This window comes from Pecten maximus, chromosome 8 (genome assembly GCF_902652985.1).
Source record: "Pecten maximus chromosome 8, xPecMax1.1, whole genome shotgun sequence".
NCBI classification, from domain to species: domain Eukaryota; kingdom Metazoa; phylum Mollusca; class Bivalvia; order Pectinida; family Pectinidae; genus Pecten; species Pecten maximus.
This window is the reverse complement of record NC_047022.1, coordinates 8,914,104-8,937,710: the sequence shown is the minus strand read 5'-3', so window position 1 is coordinate 8,937,710 and position 23,607 is coordinate 8,914,104. Positions and strand designations below refer to the sequence as shown.

The following is a 23,607-nucleotide window of genomic DNA, read 5'->3' as shown; positions in this document are numbered from 1 at the left end:
TCATGTTTTGTTTATTTCATAGCCAAATCTATTTTTAACTTATGATTAGATTGATGCACACACAATGACATGTACAACATTAAAGTCTAAACTTGCTATTTAGTGTCGAGTGGATTTGAAATAGTGCCAAGTGCTTGTACTATTGTCACTAGCTATATATAGAAAGTGACAAATGGCTCTAAGAATTCTATATATATCTGAGCCCTGTTCAGGTGAATTAAACACCAGCTGGTTGCAATTGGCTGAATTAATTGTATGAAACCTAAATTTACCAATGGTATTTTCTGAAAACCTTGTTGAAATTCTCACAATGTGCTACCTTATGATTTTTGAAAACCTTGCTCAGAAATTCTCAGAATGTGCGATATAAATATATATAGCTATAACAATGTTAAATAGGAAGATCCCAACCACTTACAGTCTTCTGTAACAAACCTAAAGACCAAGAATTATCTCTGGACTCTCCACTGAAACACAGATACAAGTAAGGTAAGTAACTATAAGTGTAACTGAGTAATTTAACAGATCAAAATTTTCTATTGTCATAATAAGCAAAACCCTGAGTAATGTACATGTCATCAGGGTTCTACACTCCAAGTTCAGACTAAGTGCTTTGGTAAATGGCACATCTTATTTTAATCAATTAATGTCATGGCCTTTTTTTAAACCCCAAACATCCAAAATTCATTAAATAGCCTGAATAAATTTCTATCAATGGCTACTAACTTATGATTAAGGAAACTTTTTTAAAACATAGAATCTACAAACAAAAGAATTTGTATTCAAGGAGAAAATACAAAATTACAAAGAATCTTTGTATGTACATTGTATTCCTTTATGTGCGTACGTATTATAAAATGAAACACATTCAATTTCTCAGCAGCATATATCTATATGCTATTTAGTGGTGTTAATACATTTTTACTATAGTACATATATACTAGTTCACAAATTGTCCAAAAAAAATTATAAGCCCAATATATTACATGATATAAAGAATGTCTGATTTGTTCAGCTGTCTCTGATTTCTTTGAAACTTAATCTTAATTTTCATAATTCTGATGCTTGTATATATATATATCCTCATTTGAATCATCCATCATCAGTTTGTTACAGTTTTTACATTGACAAAGAGTTCATTCGCAATTGTGTCCAGAGAAAAAAAATATGTTTGATGTTTTATGGAGGTATATATCAACTTACCCTGTACATGTAGCATATGTTAAATATTTCAAGTGTTCAAATATATTTATGCACATGTACAGAACTTCAAGCTGTGACTACAAATATTTAACGACTACAATTATGTGAACTTAAACAGTTACATGTACATATGCTGGTATATATACAACATGTGTATATCATGCTGGTTTCAAACATGCACAGGTCTCTTCGATGTATTTTTTAAATTTTAAATTCATTTCTTATTATCTACTGGAAACATACCAAGAGAATACTTGAATTGATTGAAAATAGATAACAGCCAACCACTGATTAATAGAATCTTTCCCTACCTTGAGGGTGTGACAGAGAAATCTCAACCTGAGGGGGAGATTCTTGAATGTCCAACCCGAGGCTTGCCGAGGGTTTCCCCCGAAGGTTGAGATTTCTTTGTCACACCCTCAAGGTAGGGAATGATTATTCTTCTCCCACCTCTTTTCTTTATGTGTTTTCCCATCGGCGATCTCCGTCTGTTTGTAAACAAGTACACATGTCAAAAAAAACACGGGAAATATGCACACATTTCCATTCATCCATTTCACGTGGGGGTGACGTCACTCACTCATCACTGTCCGACTCGGAGTAAATCACACGAGGTCGCTTTGAAATCGACTTTGTGTTGTCATTATGGCTGTGGAAATGGATGTTAAATGTTCCCCCACTGATTGTGGATCCATAAAACACTGATCTTGTGACATCGGACGGAGTTGGGCACAAGGAAATGCTGTTGTGCGATCTTTTTACTTGTGACAGTTGAACAATTTTGTCGCGATCGGTGCAGGTAGGTGCACTTGTGCTCTCAGTTTCAGTTGAAGGCCTACAGTTGGGGGATTCATTTGTATTTGAAAGAATGGCAGACATTTTTTGTTTTTGGAAACTGTTCAGTTGTCTGTAGTTGTTTAGAGACTGGGGATTTTTGTATTAGTGTGTACACAATTTGTTTGTTGACGTAGCAGACGACGTAATGTAAACAAAAAAATTAGTTCCGGTAGTACTTCCGGTGAAGAAAGTGAGCGCGTGCAATCTGTCACACCCTAGGGTATGACAGATTGCACACGCTAAACAAGAGATCCCAGAGGGATCTTGGCGCCCACCATTGAATGATCTTTATAGGTTCTATGTCAGATTGATCTTTTCTCTACTTTTCCCTTCCTCTAAGTCTTACTAATCTGTGTAAATTCAGAAACAGCCCTCTAGTACTTTTCAAACAAGGGGAACCTATATATAAAATTTAAGATTTAGCAATAATGGCTGTCTGTCGGCCATGTTGTTTTCGGATTGGTCCCAATATGAAAAACTAGGCACTGAGGGGAACCTACATATGAAATTTGAGAAAGATCCCTTCAGTACTTTCTAAGAAATAGCGATAACAAACTTCAATTGTCAAAATCCAAGATGGCTGCCTGTCGGCCATCTTGTTTTCTGATTAGTCACAAAATGCAATATGCATAACTAGGCACCGAGGGGAACCTGCAAATGAAATTTCAGAAAGATCCCTTCAGTGCTTTCTGAGAAATAGCGATAACAAACTTCAATTGTCAAAATCCAAGATGGCTGCCTGTCGGCCATGTTGTTTTCTGATCAGTCTCAAAATGCAATATGCATAACTAGGCACCAAGAGGAACCTACATATGAAATTTGAGAAAGATCCCTTCAGTACTTTCTGAGAAACAGCGATAACAAACTTCAACTGTCAAAATCCAAGATGGCTGCCTGTCGGCCATGTTGCTTTCTGATTAGTCTCAAAATGCAATATGCATAACTAGGCACCGAGGGGAACCTGCATATGAAATTTGAGAAAGATCCCTTCATTACTTTCTGAGAAATAGCGATAACAAACATCAATTGTCAAAATCCAAGATGGCTGTCTGTCGGCCATCTTGTTTTCCGATCGGTCTCAAAATGCAATATGCATAACTAGACACCAAGAGGAACCTACATATGAAATTTGAGAAAGATCCCTTCAGTACTTTCTGAGAAATAGCGATAACAAACTTCAATTGTCAAAATCCAAGATGGCTGCCTGTTGGCCATCTTGTTTTCCGATTGGTCTCAAAATGCAATATGCATAACTAGGCACCAAGGGGAACCTACATATGAAATTTGAGAAAGATCCCTTCAGTACTTTCTGAGGATTAGTGATAACAAGAATTGTTTACGGACGGACGGACGGACGGAGGGACGGACGGACGGACGGAGGGACGGACGGACGGAGGGACGGACGACGGACCACGGACGCAGGGCGATTTGAATAGCCCACCATCTGATGATGGTGGGCTAAAAAGACAGAGAAATCTTGTACACTCAAAACGGGAGACAAATCAGTGAAAGGTGGGAGAAAATATCTTCTGCGCCAACAATTTTCATCTTAGAATACATGAATTCTATCAAGTAGTAAAAAACTATCTTTAAAATCTACAGAAATATTTCTCGATGACAATGATTTGAAAAAGACAATATTATTTCATGTAACTTAGCAAAAATTATAAGCAGGTATATCACATCAAATATATATATATAAGACATATGCATGCTGATAAAGAAAACAGCATGTCTGTTCAGTAACATACAGTTACTTAATTAATATAAAAGTTAGATTATTAGTGATAACTTACTTCTGACTTCCATTTCCAGCTTTTGTAATATAATCCCTTATATTGAATCTCAACCAACAGGATAAAAGTTTAAACGACGACAGGGGTATCGTTTACCCCGCAGAACAGTTTAATAACGTCCCCAACGATCAATAACGGTAGACAGATCGATGAGTTAGTATGCAATCTGTAGTATGAAGTTTACATGCGCTTTTCAGCACGTTTATCTGAACACCAGTTTACTACATAGCCGTTGTAGTGCTACAATATTATACATGCAGGACAGGTTCACACTTAAGTTGGTAGATATCTCAGTTCTCTTGTTACCAGGTAAAATAGGTTTTAACAGAGAACTATACTCCCAATGTAACAGGTAGTGATCTGTGTCCCACCTTCATTCAGTAAATTTAAAAAGATATTTAGTAGTTCCAACGCAGATAATGATTTACAGTGTAAAACGGCTAGGATATATGTTCATTTGAAGTGTCTATCCCGGACAGCAAAATGTTTCAAAAAACGACCCAGTTTAATTTCATTCGAGGTGTAACGATTGAAAATATTCCCCAGAATATCTTTCCTCGTGAAAATATTCCTGGTAATTCCCACCTTAAAACAGCTCGATAATTGCTCTCAGTAATTGAATCCTGGTTAAAAAAGTTTCAATAACTGTTCAACTTCCAGGTATTAAAAGTTCCGCAGTATTTCCTGGACAAAAACACCGTAACATAACAGGAGTTTCCAAGTTTTAACTGTTCTGTAAGTTTTCCAGTTAGTTCCTGGATAAAACAGTTTCCACAAATGTTTTGGATATTTCCCAGAAGGCTGTGGTATTTCTCCGCTGTGAATTCTTAACTATTTGACAGTTTGACGATTAAAAAAAGAAATTCTTGTGACAATCAAAAGAAAAGAAATTCTTGCCGTCTGACAGATATTTCAATTGTTTCCTGATAAAATTATAATCAGAGAATTTAAGATGAGATAATTTGAAAACTCCTTCGGCAACAATCCTGCTAGGATACTTGTGATTGGTCTTACGATGACAGGTAAGAATGTTTATCACGCATATGAAACCAGCTAGATAAAACTTCCATGCAAAATACAAGCAATATATCACCCTTTGAAAAGATCTTTAGTGAAAAGTATATATATAGAACTTCAACATCCGAAAAACATTGTCCTAACACTCGAAAAGTCACAACTCTAACACACTGAACAATGTCCTAATCCACGAAGTGCTTTTGTGGACAGTTCTACAGACAGAGGTATATAGTGTTCCATACAAACACTAATGCACAGACAATAACAAAAGACAGAAGTACGATTTTCCATCAGAGCACATATTGACAATGAAATGTCTTCCTGGTCTTGTGCGTTAAGCCTGACCCAAATACCTTGTACCTACAGACCATATAAACCGGTTATGAAATTAAAACAAATGTTGTAGCTGGTTGAATGTTCTTTCAGTGAAGTTAAACAGATATGATCACCACTTGAATGCTGTTGAATGGGTAAACTTTAGATGCCACCTGGCTCACAGTCGGCAGTCATAAGACTTCAATAAACTTCCTTTTTATTTTTTAACTAGTGCATGACATTCAAACTTCAATGATAAAGATCTTCATCATCTAAATGATGGAGAAAGAGTCGGGTTATGTTCCGAATGGGATGGCGATTTAGAGTGGGTCCTTATTCCCAAGGTAGAAAGGGTTTACGTTTTTATTCATAATAAAAATAAAAAATCATTTTTGAGTTTTATATACCACTATAGCTATATCACAGCAACATATATAGCCGCTTCAAAGCTCAAGGCATGGTTAGTTGGCCTTTATGATAATTAAGCAACCAGTCAATGTCTTTCTCAACTCTCTGGGGAGTTTACCGTCTGAGCTGCCATTTCGGTGCTAACAGCTTTGAAACATGACATCTCTAGCACTGCCTTACCACATACTCATGTACATCCATGGGTCTTAGTGTCAGATTTGTTTACAGGAAGAGACTGGAAAGGTTCATAAGCTGTGTCAACTGGATCAGAAAGAGGGTCTGTGTCCCAGCACTGCCAGAGGGAGGGGGTCGGGGAGGGGTCTGTGCCCTAACAGTGTCATTTGGGGGGGATCAGGGATGGATCTGTGTCCTAACACTGTCAGAGGGAGGGGTCAGTGTCCCAACAGTGTTAGAAGGAGGAGGTCATTGTCCCAACAGTGTTAGAGGGAGGGGTCATTGTCCCTACACTGTCAGAGGGAGAGGTCAGTATCCCAATACTGTCAGAGGGAGGGGTCAGTGTCCCATCAGTGTCAGAAGGAAAGGTCTGTATCCCTACACTGTCAGTCAGAGGGATCAGTGTCTTTACACTGTCATTGGGAGGGGTCAGTGTCCCAATACTGTCAGTGGGAGGGGTCAGTGTCCCAACAGTGTTATAGAGAGGAGGTCATTGTCTCTACACTGTCAGTGGGAGGGGTCAGTGTCCCAATACTGTCAGTGGGAGGGGTCATTGTCCCTACACTGTCAGTGGGAGGGGTCAGTGTCCCAATACTGTCAGTGGGAGGGGTCAGTGTCCCAACAGTGTTATAGAGAGGAGGTCATTGTCTCTACACTGTCAGTGGGAGGGGTCAGTGTCCCAATACTGTCATTGGGAGGGGTCATTGTCCCTACACTGTCAGTGGGAGGGGTCATTGTCCCTACACTGTCATTGGGAGGGGTCATTGTCCCTACACTGTCAGTGGGAGGGGTCATTGTCCCTACACTGTCATTGGGAGGGGTCATTGTCCCTACACTGTCATTGGGAGGGGTCATTGTCCCTACACTGTCAGTGGGAGGGGTCAGTGTCCCAATACTGTCATTGGGAGGGGTCAGTGTCCCAACAGTGTCAGAGGGAGGGGGTCATTGTCTCTACACTGTCAGTGGGAGGGGTCATTGTCCCTACACTGTCATTGGGAGGGGTCAGTGTCCCAATACTGTCAGTGGGAGGGGTCATTGTCCCTACACTGTCAGTGGGAGGGGTCAGTGTCCCAACAGTGTCAGAGGGAGGGGGTCATTGTCTCTACACTGTCAGTGGGAGGGGTCATTGTCCCTACACTGTCAGTGGGAGGGGTCATTGTCCCTACACTGTCAGTGGGAGGGGTCATTGTCCCTACACTGTCAGAGGGAGGGGGTCATTGTCTCTACACTGTCAGTGGGAGGGGTCATTGTCCCTACACTGTCAGTGGGAGGGGTCATTGTCCCTACACTGTCAGTGGGAGGGGTCAGTGTTCCAATAAAGTCAGAGGGAGGGGTCAGTATCCCAACACTGTCAGTGGGAGGGGTCATTGTCCCTACACTGTCAGTGGGAGGGGTCAGTGTTCCAATAAAGTCAGAGGGAGGGGTCAGTGTCCCAACAGTGTTATAGAGAGGAGGTCATTGTCCCTACACTGTCAGAGGGAGGAGTCAGTGTCTGTATTGTGTCAGAGGGAGGAGTCAGTGTCTGTATTGTGTCAGAGGGAGGAGTCAGTGTCTGTATTGTGTCAGAGGGAGGAGTCAGTATCTGTATTGTGTCAGAGGGAGGAGTCAGTGTCTGTATTGTGTCAGAGGGAGGAGTCAGTATCTGTATTGTGTCAGAGGGAGGAGTCAGTATCCCAACACTAACAGTGTCAGAGGGAGGGGTCAGTGTCTGTATTGTGTCAGAGGGAGGGGTCAGTGTCTGTATTGTGTCAGAGGGAGGGGTCAGTGTCTGTATTGTGTCAGAGGGAGGAGTCAGTGTCTGTATTGTGTCAGAGGGAGGAGTCAATGTCTGTATTGTGTCAGAGGGAGGAGTCAAGTGTCTGTATTGTGTCAGAGGGAGGAGTCAGTGTCTGTATTGTGTCAGAGGGAGGGGTCAGTGTCTGTATTGTGTCAGAGGGAGGAGTCAGTGTCTGTATTGTGTCAGAGGGAGGAGTCAGTGTCTGTATTGTGTCAGAGGAAGGAGTCAGTGTCTGTATTGTGTCAGAGGGAGGAGTCAGTGTCTGTATTGTGTCAGAGGGAGGAGTCAGTGTCCCAACACTAAGTGTCAGAGGGAGGAGTCAGTGTCTGTATTGTGTCAGAGGGAGGAGTCAGTGTATGTATTGTGTCAGAGGGAGGGGTCATTGTCTGTATTGTGTCAGAGGGAGGAGTCAGTGTCTGTATTGTGTCAGAGGGAGGAGTCAGTGTCTGTATTGTGTCAGAGAGAGGAGTCAGTGTCTGTATTGTGTCAGAGAGAGAGAGAGAGAGATAGAGTAAAAATCTTATAGGTACCTAAATATAACACACATCACAATAAATAATGCACTTACACAGATAGTGCTGGTCAGGGCCTGAGTGGTCAATCCAGTCATGGACCAAACAATCGTGGTTCTGTGGTCATTTTGTGATGGTCAACAGACAACTTCACAAACTGATGATGTTGACTTGGTCATCCCATGTCTGAAACAAATTAAGTTTACTATGTTAGATATATATGTCACATAATATAATATTATCAAATATTTGTTTTATATAATAGCAGACATCAACTTAATTGATTAGTTCAAAAACTTATTTGGTGAAAAGTTAAGGAAATGAAATAATTATTCTCAAATTTGGTGACATAATGCACATGTAAAATGTACAATGTCAAATCATTATCAAGAACTGGGAAGTAAGGGTTTTAAACCTAACAAGAGGCCCATGGGCCTTAACGGTCACCTGAGATTTGAAATATTTCAGTTAATTTAATTGATCCTTTTTGGCCCTGCACATCAGCAGTCAGGGCCAACATATGCATATTATCAAACTTTCATTCAATGCTGAAAATGTTAACCAAGTTAGAATGAATTCCAATAGAAATCAAACAAATCAGTCAAAAATGTGATTTCCCTATATAAACTATAGTAAAATTTACCCCCTCCCCAGGGGCAAACTTGTGACCCCAGGGTCATGAAATTCATAAATTTAGTAAAGCACCATAAGACTCTTCCACCTATGAAGAGTATTTGATTCTACCTTATTTGGGTCTTGAAAAGAAGATTTTTGAAATTTCAGTCAATTTGACCCTTTTTAGCCCCGCCCATCAGCCCCTCGGGGTCAGTCAGGGCCAACACGTCCATACCATCAAACTACCATCCCAAGCTGATAATGTTAACTAAATTAGAATGAATTCCAATAGAAATCAAATAAATCAGTCAAAAATGTGATTTCCCAATACAAATTATAGTAAAATTTACCCCCTCCCCAGGGGTAAATGTGTGGCCCCAGGGTCATGAAATTCATAATTTTAGTAAAGCACCTTAAGACCCTTCCATCTATAAACAGTATTTGATTCTACCTTATTTCGGTCTGAAAAGAAGATTTCTGAAATTTAAGCCAATTTGACCCTTTTAGCCCCGCCCACCAGCCCCTTGGGGTCAGAAAGGGCCAACATGTGCATACCCTCAATCTGCCATCCCAAGCTGATAATATTAACCAAATTAGAATGAATTCCAATAGAAATCGAACAAATTATAGTCAAAAATGTGATTTCGCTATATAAACTATAGTAAAGTTTACCCCCTCCCCAGGGGCAAACTTGAGACCCCAGGGTCATGAAATTCACAATTTTAGTCAAGCACCTTAAGACCCTTCCAACTATAAAGAGTATTTGATTCCACCTTATTTCGGTCTTGAGAAGAAGATTTTTGAAATTTCAGCCAATTTGACCCTTTTTAGCCCCGCCCATCAGCCCCTGAGGGGGCAGTCAGGGCCAACATGTTTATGCCATCAAACTGTCATCCCATGCTGACAATGTATACCAAATTAGAATGAATTCCAACAGAAATAAATCAAATTAAAGTCAAAAATGTTATTTCCCTATATAAACTATTGTAAAGTTTACCCCCTCCCCAGGGGCAAACGTGAGACCCCTGGGTCATGAAATTTACAATTTTGGTAAAGCACCTTAAGACCCTTCCATCTATGAAGAGTGTTTGATTCCAACATATCTGAGAGTAGAGAAGAAGATTTTTGAAATTTTAGTCAATTTGACCCTTTTTAGCCCCGCCCCACAGGCCCCTGGAATTTCCCTATTGTACTTTCAGGGCTTTCTTTCACTACTTTGGGAATGGGGCCTATGGCTTTGGGATTGGGAAAAAATGCGCGGCTTTTTAAATTGGGGAAAATGGACATAATGGTAAAAATAACAAGTAGACACAAATATGGATCTATGCTATATTTATTTAGACTCTGGAGCATTATCTCCCTTTATCAGACAAGAATAACCAATAAAACGTAGGCGGGATGGCACCATCCGGATTTTAAAGACGTGTTTATAGATCATTTGTTGGGAATTTTAACTGGTCGGATTGGGAAAAATATCTAATGTCTAAATGTCTATAATTGTGTAATAGGATGGAGTAATGGAAAAATACCCTGCGCGTGCACATGCCAGACTTCGAACTAGTGACTTTTTGCTCTCAAGGCAAACATCCTACCACTTGGCTAAAGGGTAATTCACGTTATTCTGAGCTAATAGGGAGACCTAATACTCTCTACTTTTAAAGTTGTAAAGAGTCAGTGTTTTTGTTTGGCCCTATTTCCGCCGAATATCGGCTGTTTACCCTATGCCAAAAATATTGTATTTCCCAATTAATAAAGTTGAAAAAATAAAAAAATTGTTTCTTTTACCTACTTTCTGACATTTTGTAAATGATAACATCGCAATTTCCGAAGCCATAATGGATTTTCCAAACCTAACTGATATGAACGTTATCACTTCAAACATGTAACATTATCCTGTAGGCCTAGAGGCGTGCGATCTTTGTTGTTTTAGATCTTGATCATTAAAAAGCTTTGTAATAGATGTCAGTGATTTCAAGCGCTAAATGATGCAGACATCTTGATACCGAATACTACACAAATGACCGATTGAAAAACACGAAGGTCTTGTTAGAATTAGTGAAACATTTACTAGGATACTGATAGTAATTATCAAAATCATATATTGATATGTAAATTCTTCTCAAAAATATGTGTAAATTCAACCGCTCGGTGCGGGGCTTGCTACACTATCAGCTGTAGCCCGAGTAGGAGGGATTTCTACCCGGTCGGAGTGCAGTGCATGCAGGTTATGAATATTCATTCTAACCGGGATTTGCCATCTGAACAAGGAGCTTTAATTAATTTTCATTGACCGATTTAGAGGAACTTGTTGATCTTTTCAAAGGATTAAAACAACAAATTCAAAACTTTACTAGCGACAAGTTATATCTCACCATGCTGGCATATTATGGGCACATGATGATTTTAAACCACTTATAATGTGGTTTACTTTAATAATGCGTAAAACATGGTGAACTATATATCAATAAATTTATTTGACAAAATCAGTACTGTTTTTTTGCAATTTGGTATTTTCCCAAATTTCTCAAAACGATATGATGAAAACAGAATTTTCCCAGCTCAAAAGCCATGGGAGGCTGAAAAATAATGCCCTTTTTTCGGGTCAGTGACCTGCCCTTTTGAAATCCTAGCTGGAACGTTAACACTGAATGCGAACAAAAACACTGAGTTTAACACCCAACAGCTCAGTATCAACAAAAATATTGTTATTGAATATATCTATCTAACTAGCTAAGTTTTTCATTCACTCCCTGCAGGTTGATGCATTATAGTAAGATTATACTGATGGAAATACAGTGAGAAAGCCATGTTATGGCTTATGCCACACATGCAATGTGATATGTTGCAGTTACAATAAATGTCTGCAATTCAAAACACTGTCATACATTTTGAAAAAAAGAACTTTCGCATCAATCAAGGTTGTATTAATGCATGCCATTCCCAACTACTTTCGGTTAACCCTATACAATGGTTACAGAACGTATGGTACACCGAAATATGAATTATAATTTTATAGAAGATTAAAGAGAGATCTATGCATTGAGGGGTCCGATACAGGCGCCTGTATCTTGTTAACGTTTATAAACGAAGCATAGGACAGATATAGTTGGAGTATGGGCTGATATTTTTTTCTAGAAATATCAACCAGATGCTGCAGACGTCCTTGTCTTATAGGCCTATGATCATCTGTCAATGGAGACGTTGTGTACTACACAACTGGCAGGGGAGGTAATCGTCAAAACAAAATATATCCTGTCCGCACTAATCTCATGTGCTAATTTGAATGTTGGTGGTTCTGTAGATGTAACTTATAAATAATCAACAGCTTGTTATGATGCAACTGTCGTTTGCAGAGCTTACTTACCCGTAACGGCAATGCACAACAGAACGTGTGTGTATTCACTGTATGCAACACATTTAAATTACATTAGTGACTTCCGCAATCTGTGCGCATGCTCATAATTGGTTAATCGAATTTGCATATATCTCAATGCTGTACAATATACGGAACGATACAGTCACCATTGGGGTTGAATGGGTTATGATATTATTACGATATTATGTATCGCAGTATTAATATTGATATTTACATATATATATATCATTTTTGAATCAATAATGATACAAATAAATGTGATTTCTTGAAAATATTTTAAAGAAAAAAAACTTGATCGATGCGTTGTAAAATTTAATTGATTAGGCTATCAATCCTAATCATCTTTATTGGGGATCAATTAGTATAAAAAGAAGATATTTTTCAACCAGTCTTTCCATTTTTATATGTACACATTATATAGCCAAACAAAAGAAAGCCTTCAGAATGAAAGCGAAACAGAAAGTCTACGATCTGTGATTAAAATTACAAATATCGTATCATGATATCACATATACATATAGGCCTACATGCATTTCTCTCTGCTTGACACTCTAATTTGTTTTTAGAGTAATGTGGTTTTGAACGCTTCTAAAATTGTGGTTTTTACATATCATTTGTAGGCTCGAGAGAGATCACACAGTTTACAAAATAGTTATAAATACAATTTGTCTCATTGACACCCGTCCTCATATGACCGTAGCTGTTGGTGTCTCCTTGACACCCGTCCTCATATGACCGTAGCTGCTGGTGTCTTCTTGACACCCGTTCTCATATGACCCTGACTGTTCGTATCTTTTGACACCTGTCCTCATATGACCCTGACTGTAGGTATCTCTTTGACACCCGTCCTCATATGACCTTGACTGTAGGTATCTCTTTAACACCCGTCCTCATATTACCCTGACTGTAGGTATCTTTTGACACCCGTCCTCATATGACCTTGACTGTTGGTATCTCTTTGACACCCGTCCTCATATGACCATGACTGTTGGTGTCTCCTTGACACCCGTCCTCATATGACCATGGCTGTTGGTGTCTCCTTGACACCCGTCCTCATATGACCATGACTGTTGGTGTCTCCTTGAAACTCGTCCTCATATGACCTTGACTGTAGGTATCTCTTTGACACTCGTCCTCATATGACCCTGACTGTTGGTGTCTCCTTGACACTCGTCCTCATGTGACCCTGACTGTTGGTGTCTTCTTGACACCCGTCCTCATATGACCATGAATATTGGTGTCTCCTTGACACCCGTCCTCATATGACCATGACTGTTGGTGTCTCCTTGACACCCGTCCTCATATGACCATGACTGTTGGTGTCTCCTTGACACATGTCCTCATATGACCCTGGCTGTTGGTGTCTCCTTGACACCCGTCCTCATATGACCATGGCTGTTGGTGTCTCCTTGACACATGTCCTCATATGACCCTGGCTGTTGGTGTCTCCTTGACCCCGTCCTCATATGACCATGACTGTTGGTGTCTCATTGACACTCGTCCTCATGTGACCCTGACTGTTTGTGTCTTCTTGATACCCGTCCTCATATGACCCTGACTGTTGGTGTCTCCTTGAAACCCATCCTCATATGACCATGACTGTTGGTGTCTCCTTGACACATGTCCTCATATGACCCTGGCTGTTGGTGTCTCCTTGACACCCGTCCTCATATGACCATGACTGTTGGTGTCTCCTTGACACTCGTCCTCATGTGACCCTGACTGTTTGTGTCTTCTTGATACCCGTCCTCATATGACCCTTACTGTTGGTGTCTCCTTCAAACCCATCCTCATATGACCATGACTGTTGGTGTCTCCTTGACACATGTCCTCATATGACCCTGGCTGTTGGTGTCTCCTTGACACCCGTCCTCATATGACCATGACTGTTGGTGTCTCCTTGACACTCGTCCTCATGTGACCCTGACTGTTGGTGTCTTCTTGATACCCGTCCTCATATGACCTTGACTGTTGGTGTCTCTTTGACACCCGTCCTCATATGACTGACGCTGTGTCTCCTTGACACGAGAGAGAGAGAGAGAGAGAGAGAGAGAGAGAGAGAGAGAGAGAGAGAGAGAGATGAATATAAAAGTCTTCAAAAATACTTCAGACAAAGAAAATCAAAATAATCTTACAGAGTTTTACTGTATTTACCCCCCCCCCCCCCCCCCCCCCCCCCCCCCCTTTAATCTTTATTTTATTTTTTTGACTTAAAACTTTACGATTTTGGTTCTCGAAACAAATTGTGATGAATGAAAGAGCTAGGGCACTACTGGCCTTTATTCTTTCAACTTTTTTTTATACCTTCTCTTTACAAATAAATAACATTTGATTTACGTTGACCATTTTACATTTTACAACTCATACACCAGGTGGCACAACAAAATTATTGCAGCAAGCTCTGAAATACGAGGTTTACTTTTTGTCAGTTGCTAGTTACAAAGTGCGAGGTGCGAGTTGCCAAAGGCGAGTTTCGATGTTTATTATTGAAGCAAGGGAGTTATAAAGTCAGAAAAAAACAATGTTAACCGACACTTATTTTAGCACGGAAAAGTGTACTAAACCTACGCAACTCGCACCTTGTAAGGTGTAAGGATTAACCGTTTAATTTCGATATACCTTAGTACATATAACTACATATTATATTATCTAATGATTATATGTATGAAATTTCATATCATTACTCTATGTGGAAAATGTGTACCGCTTTATTATTATGTAACATGTACACTGTAGAGTGTGAGATTTTGTGTAAATGTATCATGTATATGTATATATGTTTGTTAAAAACCGATGGGCCGAAAGGCCTAAGGTAATAAAAGAATTGAAAAAGCACTAGGTGTAAAGGTTAGCTTACACTCAAATGCAACAGTTACTCGCAACTGGAAGAAAGAGGCCCTCCTGAAATACAGGTCACAGTTACCCAAGATATCGCCACTCAAGTAAGCTGCATTTTTTATCCCTTCAGATTTTTGGCGAAAAAAAAAGAAAAACAAAAACAAAAAAAACCTGCTGAACGTGTAGATCTCGATACCAGGTGTTCTGAACAGCAAAGACTTAGCAAGAATTACCGGATCCAAACAGTGAAACAAAGACCAAAGTCAGTATCCAAGATGGCATATATGTACCAGGTAAGTCGCCAATGCCATTTTCAATTCTTTTTCAAAACCTAAAGGATTAAATAGAAGAACTAGAGGTCAATATCCGATTGAATTAAACAATTTGTATAATCAAAACCTCTGGTAAAAATTTGAATGAGGCACGCTTGTATAATTCTGGTGAATATAATTGCTGACCAATTCCAAATTCAATATTATTTATGGTGTTATGCACCAAGATGTGTAATATATTTGAAATCAGTACCCGCAGCTCTTGTTTAAGTCACCATTCTCTATTAACGGATTGGTGTAAAACTATGTTCACTTGTTTTCCAGGTGCCGATACCTTTGCCGACACCTGCACCTGTCCTATCTGTGGTCCCATCAAATATGCAGGTACATTTTCATTCACAAAATTAGAAAATTTGTAGTGTTTTTCTTTGTATGCATGTATCTTTCTTGTACATCAAACAAAGATCTAAATCGCAAACCAAATATATCAACTAAAATTTGTATAGCTGTAAACCAAATATATACACTAAAATTCGTATAGCTGTAAACCAAATATATACACTAAAATTCGTATAGCTGTATTTTATTCTGTGTGGGATTGTGGTATTACATATGTATTAGATAATAAATAATATTTGAAAGTCATTATATTTAAAAATCTAAAGAATTTTCTAAAGTTTCAACATCTACCTAACAACTTCAGACCATATTGACAAAGGTAATATGGATATTTTAGGTCTACATAAAATTCCTTTTAGATCAAATCTTTCTTTCTAATACAGGACATTGGCGAAAATATACAATATATATATATAGTAATAATAATAAAAAACACAAACCAGAAATTCACACTAGCGCTTTCAACATGCTTTGAGAGCAAGCTCTTCAGGTGTAATTGGTCAGCAATTATATTCAAAGCATGTTGAAAGCGCTAGTGTGAATTTCTGGTTTGTGTTTTTTATTATTATTACAATGTATACCCATCACAAGGACATTATATATTTTTAATTATATATATATATTTATAGGCGAGTTTCTGACAGTGTTATTAAGTAGTTACACAGTTTTGAAGTAGAATGAAAGAAAGAGTGTTTTGATAATTGTAGACGAAAGTGTTGTTCCCTAAATAAATCTGCATTTCGTAAATTATAAGGAGCTATGTTGCCAATATACATTGGCAGTAGGTCGATAAGAAAAGTAGGTGCCAGATTATAGAGTATAGAGTAGAATAAGGAGAGTTTCCGAGCACATATTCTCACCTCTAGATATATCTTTTCTAATAACAATGAGATTGTTGTACCGCAGTTGTCCCATACTTCACATGCATATTCTAGTAATGGTCGTATATAGGTAAGGTTCATTTTTTCTGATGTATTCCTGTTTAGAATACGTTTTAGTTTACGGAGAGTGGCTTTAAATCTAGTTACTTTATTGTCTAAAGATATTACATGTATGTTCCACTTACAATCAGCGGAAAGAATGACTCCATGGTGTTTATGGTGGTTTGTTATTGTGATCGGGTTATTGTCGAATGTAAAGGGCGGAACAAAAGGAAGTTGTCTAGTTGATATTACGAGGGCCTCGGTTTTATTAGGATTGAAGGACAAAAGCCACTCGTTGAACCAAATTTCAAGTTTTAATAAATCGCGTCTAGCTTTCGTCTCGATAAGGTTCACTTAACTATTAAACGCAGAGGTCATATGACAAGTAACATAGAGAAATATCGTCAGCGAAAAGCCTATATAGAGATGAAAGATTACAAGAAATATCATTTATGTATAGTAGAAAGAAAAGTGGACCAAGAACTGACCCTTGGGAAACACCAGCATTTATGGGCTTAAGAGAGGAAAATGAATCATTGATAAATACCGCCTGTTTTCTTTTTGAAAGATAACTAGCCACCCACCGAAGAAGAGGTCCGGAGATACCATAATTTTCGAGTTTATGTAAGAGGCCTTTGTGAGGCCTTTGTGCCACATGCGGTAAAAAGCCTTAGAAAAATCACAACAAAAAAACTAAAATAGAATGTTCATAATTTTCTAACCGTGAAATGATTGAAAGATATATTTCAATAAGTAGATGTGTTGTGGAGTGATGTTGTAGGAATGCAGACTGGTATAGTTGTAAATAATTAAGGTCATTTTTGATTGAAAAATTGTAAATATGCTTATAAACTACACGCTCAAAACGTTTGCCTATACAACTTAGCAGCGAGATAGGTCTGTAATTGGAGACAATGCTTGCGTCATTGGCCTTAAATATAGGCATGACATGAGCAATTTTCCAGCTCTTATGAAATATACAAGATGACAAATGATATTTGAATATAAAACAAAAGTGGTAAAGAAATTTCAGTTGAGAGTAATTGTAGCATTCTGTGGCTGATACCGTCAGGACCTGACACCTTATTAACGTCTAGAATTTTTATAATGTCTTCAACTTCACTGGAAACTATATGTATTTCTGATAAAATAGAATTGGTCCACTTTTCAAAAAACGGTAAATCTTTATCTATGACATTTTCTGACAGCGCCCACACAGAGCTAAAATAAGTATTTAACAGTTCACATCTTCTATTGTTGTCATATATAATTTCATTTGTTGTACTATCAAATAGGAGATATATATATATATATATTTTTTTTTTTACCTCTGATAAGGTTTCCCAGAAGTTTCCAATACACTTTTGGGTTCTTATTACTATTGTCTATAACTGTATTGATGTTTTCATAAGATAGCTCGTTAGCCCTCTTTATCATATGATTTACTTTATTCCTGTATTTACTTTATCCTTATTGGACTCTGTATTATTATTAAACATTATCTTTTAAAGTCTCTCTTCCTTATGTTGCTTCCTACCATTCCTTTCAGCGACGGTTGATCACTGTCGCGTATGAATATTTCGTTTGATGGTATACATTTATCTTATAGCATCATGGAATTTTTCAGTAAAGAAATTAGACATTTCATTAACATTTGAAGAAGGGTTGAGGAGGTATCAGTTTGTCTAGCGGGTTCAGTAATACCATTGGTTAGATTATAATTGGATCTTGATGTCATTTATATTGGTTAATCAAAACCTCTGGTAAAAATTTGAATGAGGCACGCTTGTATGAATTCTGGTCAATATAATTGCTGACCAATTCCAAATTCAACATTATTTATGGTGTTATGCACCAAGATGTGTAATATATATGAAATCAGTACCCGCAGCTCTTGTTTAAGTCACCATTCTCTATTAACGGATTGGTGTAAGAATATTTTCACTTGTTTTCCAGATGTCGATGACACCAGCACATGTCCAATCTGTGGTCCCATCAATTATGCAGGTATATTTTCATTCACAAAAGTAGAAAATTTGTAGTGTTTTTCTTTGTATGCATGTATCTTTCTTGTACATCAAACAAAGATCTAAATCGCAAACCAAATATATCAACTAAAATTCGTATAGCTGTAAACCAAATATATCAACTAAAATTCGTATAGCTGTAAACCAAATATATACACTAAAATTCGTATAGCTGTATTTTATTTTGTGTAGGATTGTGGAATTACATATGTATTAAATAATAGATTTGATTTGAAAGTCATAATATTTAAAAATCTAAAGACTTAGAATTTTCAAAAGTTTCAACATCTACCTAACACCTTCAGACCATATCGACAATGGTAATTCGGACATTTTAGTCTACATAAAATTCCTTTTAGATCAAATCTTTCTTCTTAATACAGGACATTGACGAAAATATACAATTCCTTTATATTCCGGTATTCCATTCATCAATCCTATTTCTTTTCTTTTCTGAAAGGTACCAAGATGTCAAATTAACACAATAATTTTTTTTTCAGTCCTGTATTGCGAGCACCCGTGAGTATTAGTAAATTTCTCAAAAAATGTTTCTATTCTGACAGAGTCAAGCACTTTTTACTGCTTGAATGTTATGATTTTCTTGCATCAATAATGTTTATTACAATATTTTCTCACTGATCCTAGGCTGGCTAGAGTAGCTGTCATTCAATTTAGATACAATATATATCATCTAAATGTATAATTTTAATAATTTTGTTATGGCAAATCATCGGAGATGGCTTTGGCTTGGTTGAAGGAAAACACATGAACAGCCTGCTTGGAAAAAAGAAGATAGAAGTGTTTAATTCCCTATTTATCGTTGTGAAACTTGCTTAGTTAGCTTAGATGTTTATGACCAGATTGTGAAGTTGGCATTAGCTAATATATATTCAAAAAGAAATAAAAGAAAAAAGAAAAGAAAGGAAATTGTTCCAACATTCTGAACAGTTCAATCTGAAAGCACTGTTTAATTCATACATGCTAATCTTCATTGTTGTTTTTTCTGTTTACAGACTTTACATTAATACAACAGTATGAGATCCTCAGAAGGCAGTGCCCTGTTATCCGTGTACTCGATCCTCAGGAGTTCGATTTCCAGTCTTTCCAGCTTTTAGGATCAGGGTCATCAGGATCAGTCTTTTTAGCCATGAGAAACAACACCAGCCAAGTTGCTGTAAAAGTCTATCATGCAGGATATAGTTTGAAGCTGGAGAAAAAAATCAAAAATGAGGCCAGGATTCTCTCCATTCTACAGGACACTGGCTTTGTACCAAAACTTCATGGACTTCTAATTCCTCACCCTTTAATCCCAGGCAAACTGATGCTGGCTCAGGAGTTTATTGGAAATGGCACAACACTTTGGTCAATACTGTATGGAAGAGACCCAAATATTGTTCTTAACAGTGCCATCAAAATCTACATTGCCTACAAGTTGGTGTGTGGACTCAAGGTAAGGATTTTTTTCTGAAAAAAAAAAGGTACAAGCATACATAGATGCTAGAAATAATTTCCATTGTTTGTGTAAGAATTGTGTATAGTTCGCAATGAAAGTTTTCCCATAGATGGCACGATGTGTTTATAAATGCAGTAATGTGACATTAAATGCTTGTCTTCAGTGAGGATACACTAGAGGCAACACCTGTCGCTGGTACTAAAACAAAAATTGATGATGAAAGGTTAAAGGTGATGATGATGATGATGATGATGAAAGGTTAAAGGTGATGATGATGATGATGATGATGTAAGGTTAAAGGTGATGATGATGATGATGATGATGAAAGGTTAAAGGTGATGATGATGATGATGATGATGTAAGGTTAAAGGTGATGATGATGATTTTTTAACTTTCTGTGACATTTTATTTACAGGCCATCCATGACAAAGGTGTCCTGGTGAACGACATAAAATCAGACAATGTCCTTGTAGACACCAGTACGCCCATCTTCCAAATAAGGTATACTCTGATATGTTCCTAAAGGTTAACAGTAGTAGTTTATAGATAAATCATAACTGACAACACTACAGTACTTCACAATCAAGAAAGATTTTTTCTGTTGTACCACAGAGTGTATACAGTTCAGATGTAGATGTAATTTGAGATGTCTATAGCTGTATTTTTTAGTTTTCTGTCTACACGACTGTGCAATACCAGGAATAACTCTGGAGGGGGCCATGGGGCTATTTGCCCCATATTTTCCGAAATAGCCCACCAAAATTCTTTGAATTTTCTATGTTTTGGTCCATCACATTTCTGAAATCTGTCAAAATGACCCAGTGTGAACCCTGCTATAACTAGGCTTTGTATCTGACCACTCACACTAGATTAATCTTAAATATCAGCTGGGGAACAGTTAAGATATTGACTTGTGTCTTTCATATAAATTAATTAAATTAATTATATTGTTAAAAAATGGTTACTGAAACATTATTATAATTACATGTATGTATATACGAGGGCTGATTTATAGTTGTGAGCCTAGTTTTGAAGGAGGTACTCAAGGATGTTCTTTTTAAGTCCTACTATTCTCCGACTATATAGGTTTGTGTACCAAAGGACTGGTCTCATTTGTTTAGTTTATACCGACGAGGTATCACTCTAAAGTAAACAAGACAAGCAGCTTTTGCAAAATGGACATAATCGGTTAGGGTGAAAGAGTCTGTCATGCCATGACTGCCACTCACAATTGTGGCTTTAAATTGATTGAGCATCCGCCTTATTCACCTGATCTCACTCCATCAGACTTTCATCTATTTCCAAAACTGAAAACAGCTATTTCAGGCACTCTAACCCTAATATGCAGTGGATGACATTCTAAACAACCAAGAAAAGGAGTTCTATAAAAGTGGCATTGAGGCCCTTAAACACAGCTGGCAAAAGTGTAAAGATACTGAAGGGGATTATATTTAATACAATATGTCCGGCAAAATTCAAATCCTTCAATATGAGGCTCACAACATATCAACCAGCCCTCGCAGCAATATATAGAGGGTGTATTTAACAATGTCTTCAGTAATACCAATTATATTTCACGAGTGTGGCTAATATTTTGATATTTTATATTAGCCCACAAGTGAAACATATTTGGTATTACTATTAATTTTATAGCAAAATCTAGCGTGGCAGTTTTGAAGTTCTCCCATCATCGTTTGTAAGCAGTTCTTTGATTAGTCAAATCAGAAAAATGAATAACTAAAAGTTAAAAAAAAACTGTATATAATAAGAGAATTAGTAACAGGTCTTTTCCTTTCAGATTCATTGATTTTGACAAAGCAACATTTCAAGGGAGTTTGACATATCCTATATCGACAGCAATTTGGCTTGCTCCAGAGGTTAGGTCGGGTCTTCCAACCACACGACAATCGGACATCTACAGTCTAGGCTATCTCATTTCACAGCTGGAGTGCCCAGAGTTAAGGGGAATTGTATTTGATTGCATGCGTTGGATCCCTAACTACAGACCTAGCCTTAATGAAATTTTGGAGTTCATCAGCCCACTTGATTCCAATAGCCAAAGGTCACAGCAAAATCTAATGCCCAGTGTAACCTACCAGACTGTACCGCCACCGTATAGGGCCGCCTGTCAATGTATTGAAATGACAACATGTCAGGAAAGTCGGTGTTGGCAATGTCAATTGAGCATATTACCATTCTTCTGTATATGGTTGCATAATAAAGTGTGTCATTGAAATCAGTTGTCAGTAAAGTCAGGTTTCACTGTATATGACAAGCACGGATCCCTTGGATTGCGAAAATAATAATCAAAACAACAACATCAACAATACCTGATATTTATTTCCATTCTTCGTGACATAAAATGATAAAATACGTTCAGATGAAATACACAGTCAACAATTACAAACTTTCACAAACCCGCAATGATTTAAAATACAACTTTGTTAGTTCACACTTTTAAAACATTCTACCACAAAATGAAGACACGAAACGAGGATACTTTAGTTTTATAAAAAGCTTGGCCATTCTATTTTAGAATTTACAGGTATATTCACAGGTATAAAATGGTAAACCATATGATTTCTACATCTAACCATAGGTGCTTAGAATGTTTTTACGTCCAAGACAGATTAAAGACTAATATATAGAGATACATATTAATCTATATCTGGTCTTGGACTTGTAAATGTGCTAAGCACCAATGATCTAACACAAGTGTCGCAACAAACAGAGATTCTGATACCAGGCATATCCATATATATATTAATCAGAGTTAACTTTTTAAATATAATGAAACTATTATTCACAATAATTGCAAAACAAGTTCTATGAACTTATAATAATTACACTTGTTAGTCCAGATGGAACTGTGCCAGGAGTCTTACCTAACTGGAGAGAACCCATTGGTCGGTCATGTGACCTATAAAATGTTCAAGTCTGATCTGTGAACCGAACTCCGGCTGCCCAGGTTAAAGGCAATTGTGATACCAACGTGCCACTGGACTACCATTTTTTTTTTTTTCATAAATATTTGTTTTCATAGAAAGTCAGTCTTATTATTGAATCTAAAATATACAAGTCCTTGATGAAAATCTCTGGATAACAGAACTACAAAAAAATCCCTCTGTGAGATATCGATCACAAAAAATAAAAAAAACAATGAAAACATAAATACCATGTAAAAATAGTTTCTATAAAACAAACAATGCCAGTTCTATTTTAATGAAAAGATTCAATTTATAACTAGAATATTGGTATTATCAGAGACCTATATACTATAGGTCTCTGGTATTATCAACATTGTGGAATGTCGGATTATCTCCCTTGTCTCCCGTATCCGGGGTCCTCCCTAAACTCTATTTTGGGACCCTACCTAAAAACAATGAAGATATTCCATTTTGGTTGTCAACCTGTTGACAATTTGAGCAACATATAATAAAAAGATAAATGATAATATTGTCTATACAGAGCAAAACCAGCATAATATCAGATTCTATCAATCACATAGGCTCATAGCAGCCGTGGGAACAAAAATAAAAACCTTCAAATTTATTTCTCCATGAGACAGACAAGTTTGGAATTGATGTAAACTTTTCATTACAGAGAGAAAATTTTGTATTATGTTATAAATTTTTCTGGTAAAGATGTATACCGATAGGATTGGT

The 23,607-nt window shown here is 37.5% G+C and overlaps 2 protein-coding genes across 3 annotated transcripts in view; one reads left to right on the top strand and one right to left on the bottom strand.

Annotated features, from left to right (window-relative positions):
- LOC117332427 (cytospin-A-like) overlaps positions 1 to 12,109 on the bottom strand; it is a 51,336-nt gene extending 39,227 nt beyond the window's left edge. The window contains exons 1-2 of the mRNA XM_033891323.1: positions 12,019 to 12,109; positions 8,096 to 8,225 (exon numbers count right to left, since the gene is read on the bottom strand). The gene's annotated coding sequence lies outside the window, so the exon portion shown is untranslated. The remainder of the gene's footprint in view (positions 1 to 8,095; positions 8,226 to 12,018) is intronic.
- Positions 272 to 22,188, top strand: LOC117332428 (serine/threonine-protein kinase MST20-like). Of its 2 annotated transcripts, none has more exons than XM_033891325.1 (8): positions 272 to 489; positions 14,999 to 15,161; positions 15,465 to 15,524; positions 18,419 to 18,469; positions 18,990 to 19,008; positions 19,503 to 19,939; positions 20,358 to 20,443; positions 21,741 to 22,188. In XM_033891325.1, the coding sequence occupies exons 2-8, from the start codon at positions 15,144 to 15,146 to the stop codon at positions 22,174 to 22,176; spliced, it is 1,107 nt and encodes a 368-aa protein (XP_033747216.1). In that variant the 5' UTR covers positions 272 to 489; positions 14,999 to 15,143; the 3' UTR covers positions 22,177 to 22,188. The 2 variants fall into 2 exon arrangements, with proteins under 2 accessions (XP_033747216.1, XP_033747218.1); XM_033891327.1 differs by lacking the exon at positions 272 to 489 and adding an exon at positions 1,663 to 2,002.
- Positions 22,189 to 23,607: the final 1,419 nt, after the last annotated feature.

Coding starts and splice junctions, on each gene's coding strand:
- LOC117332428 (XM_033891325.1), top strand. Junction 15,525..18,418: donor TGGTCCCATCAAATATGCAG/GTACATTTTCAT, acceptor CTTGTTTTCCAG/ATGTCGATGACACCAGCACA. Junction 20,444..21,740: donor ACGCCCATCTTCCAAATAAG/GTATACTCTGAT, acceptor TTTTCCTTTCAG/ATTCATTGATTTTGACAAAG.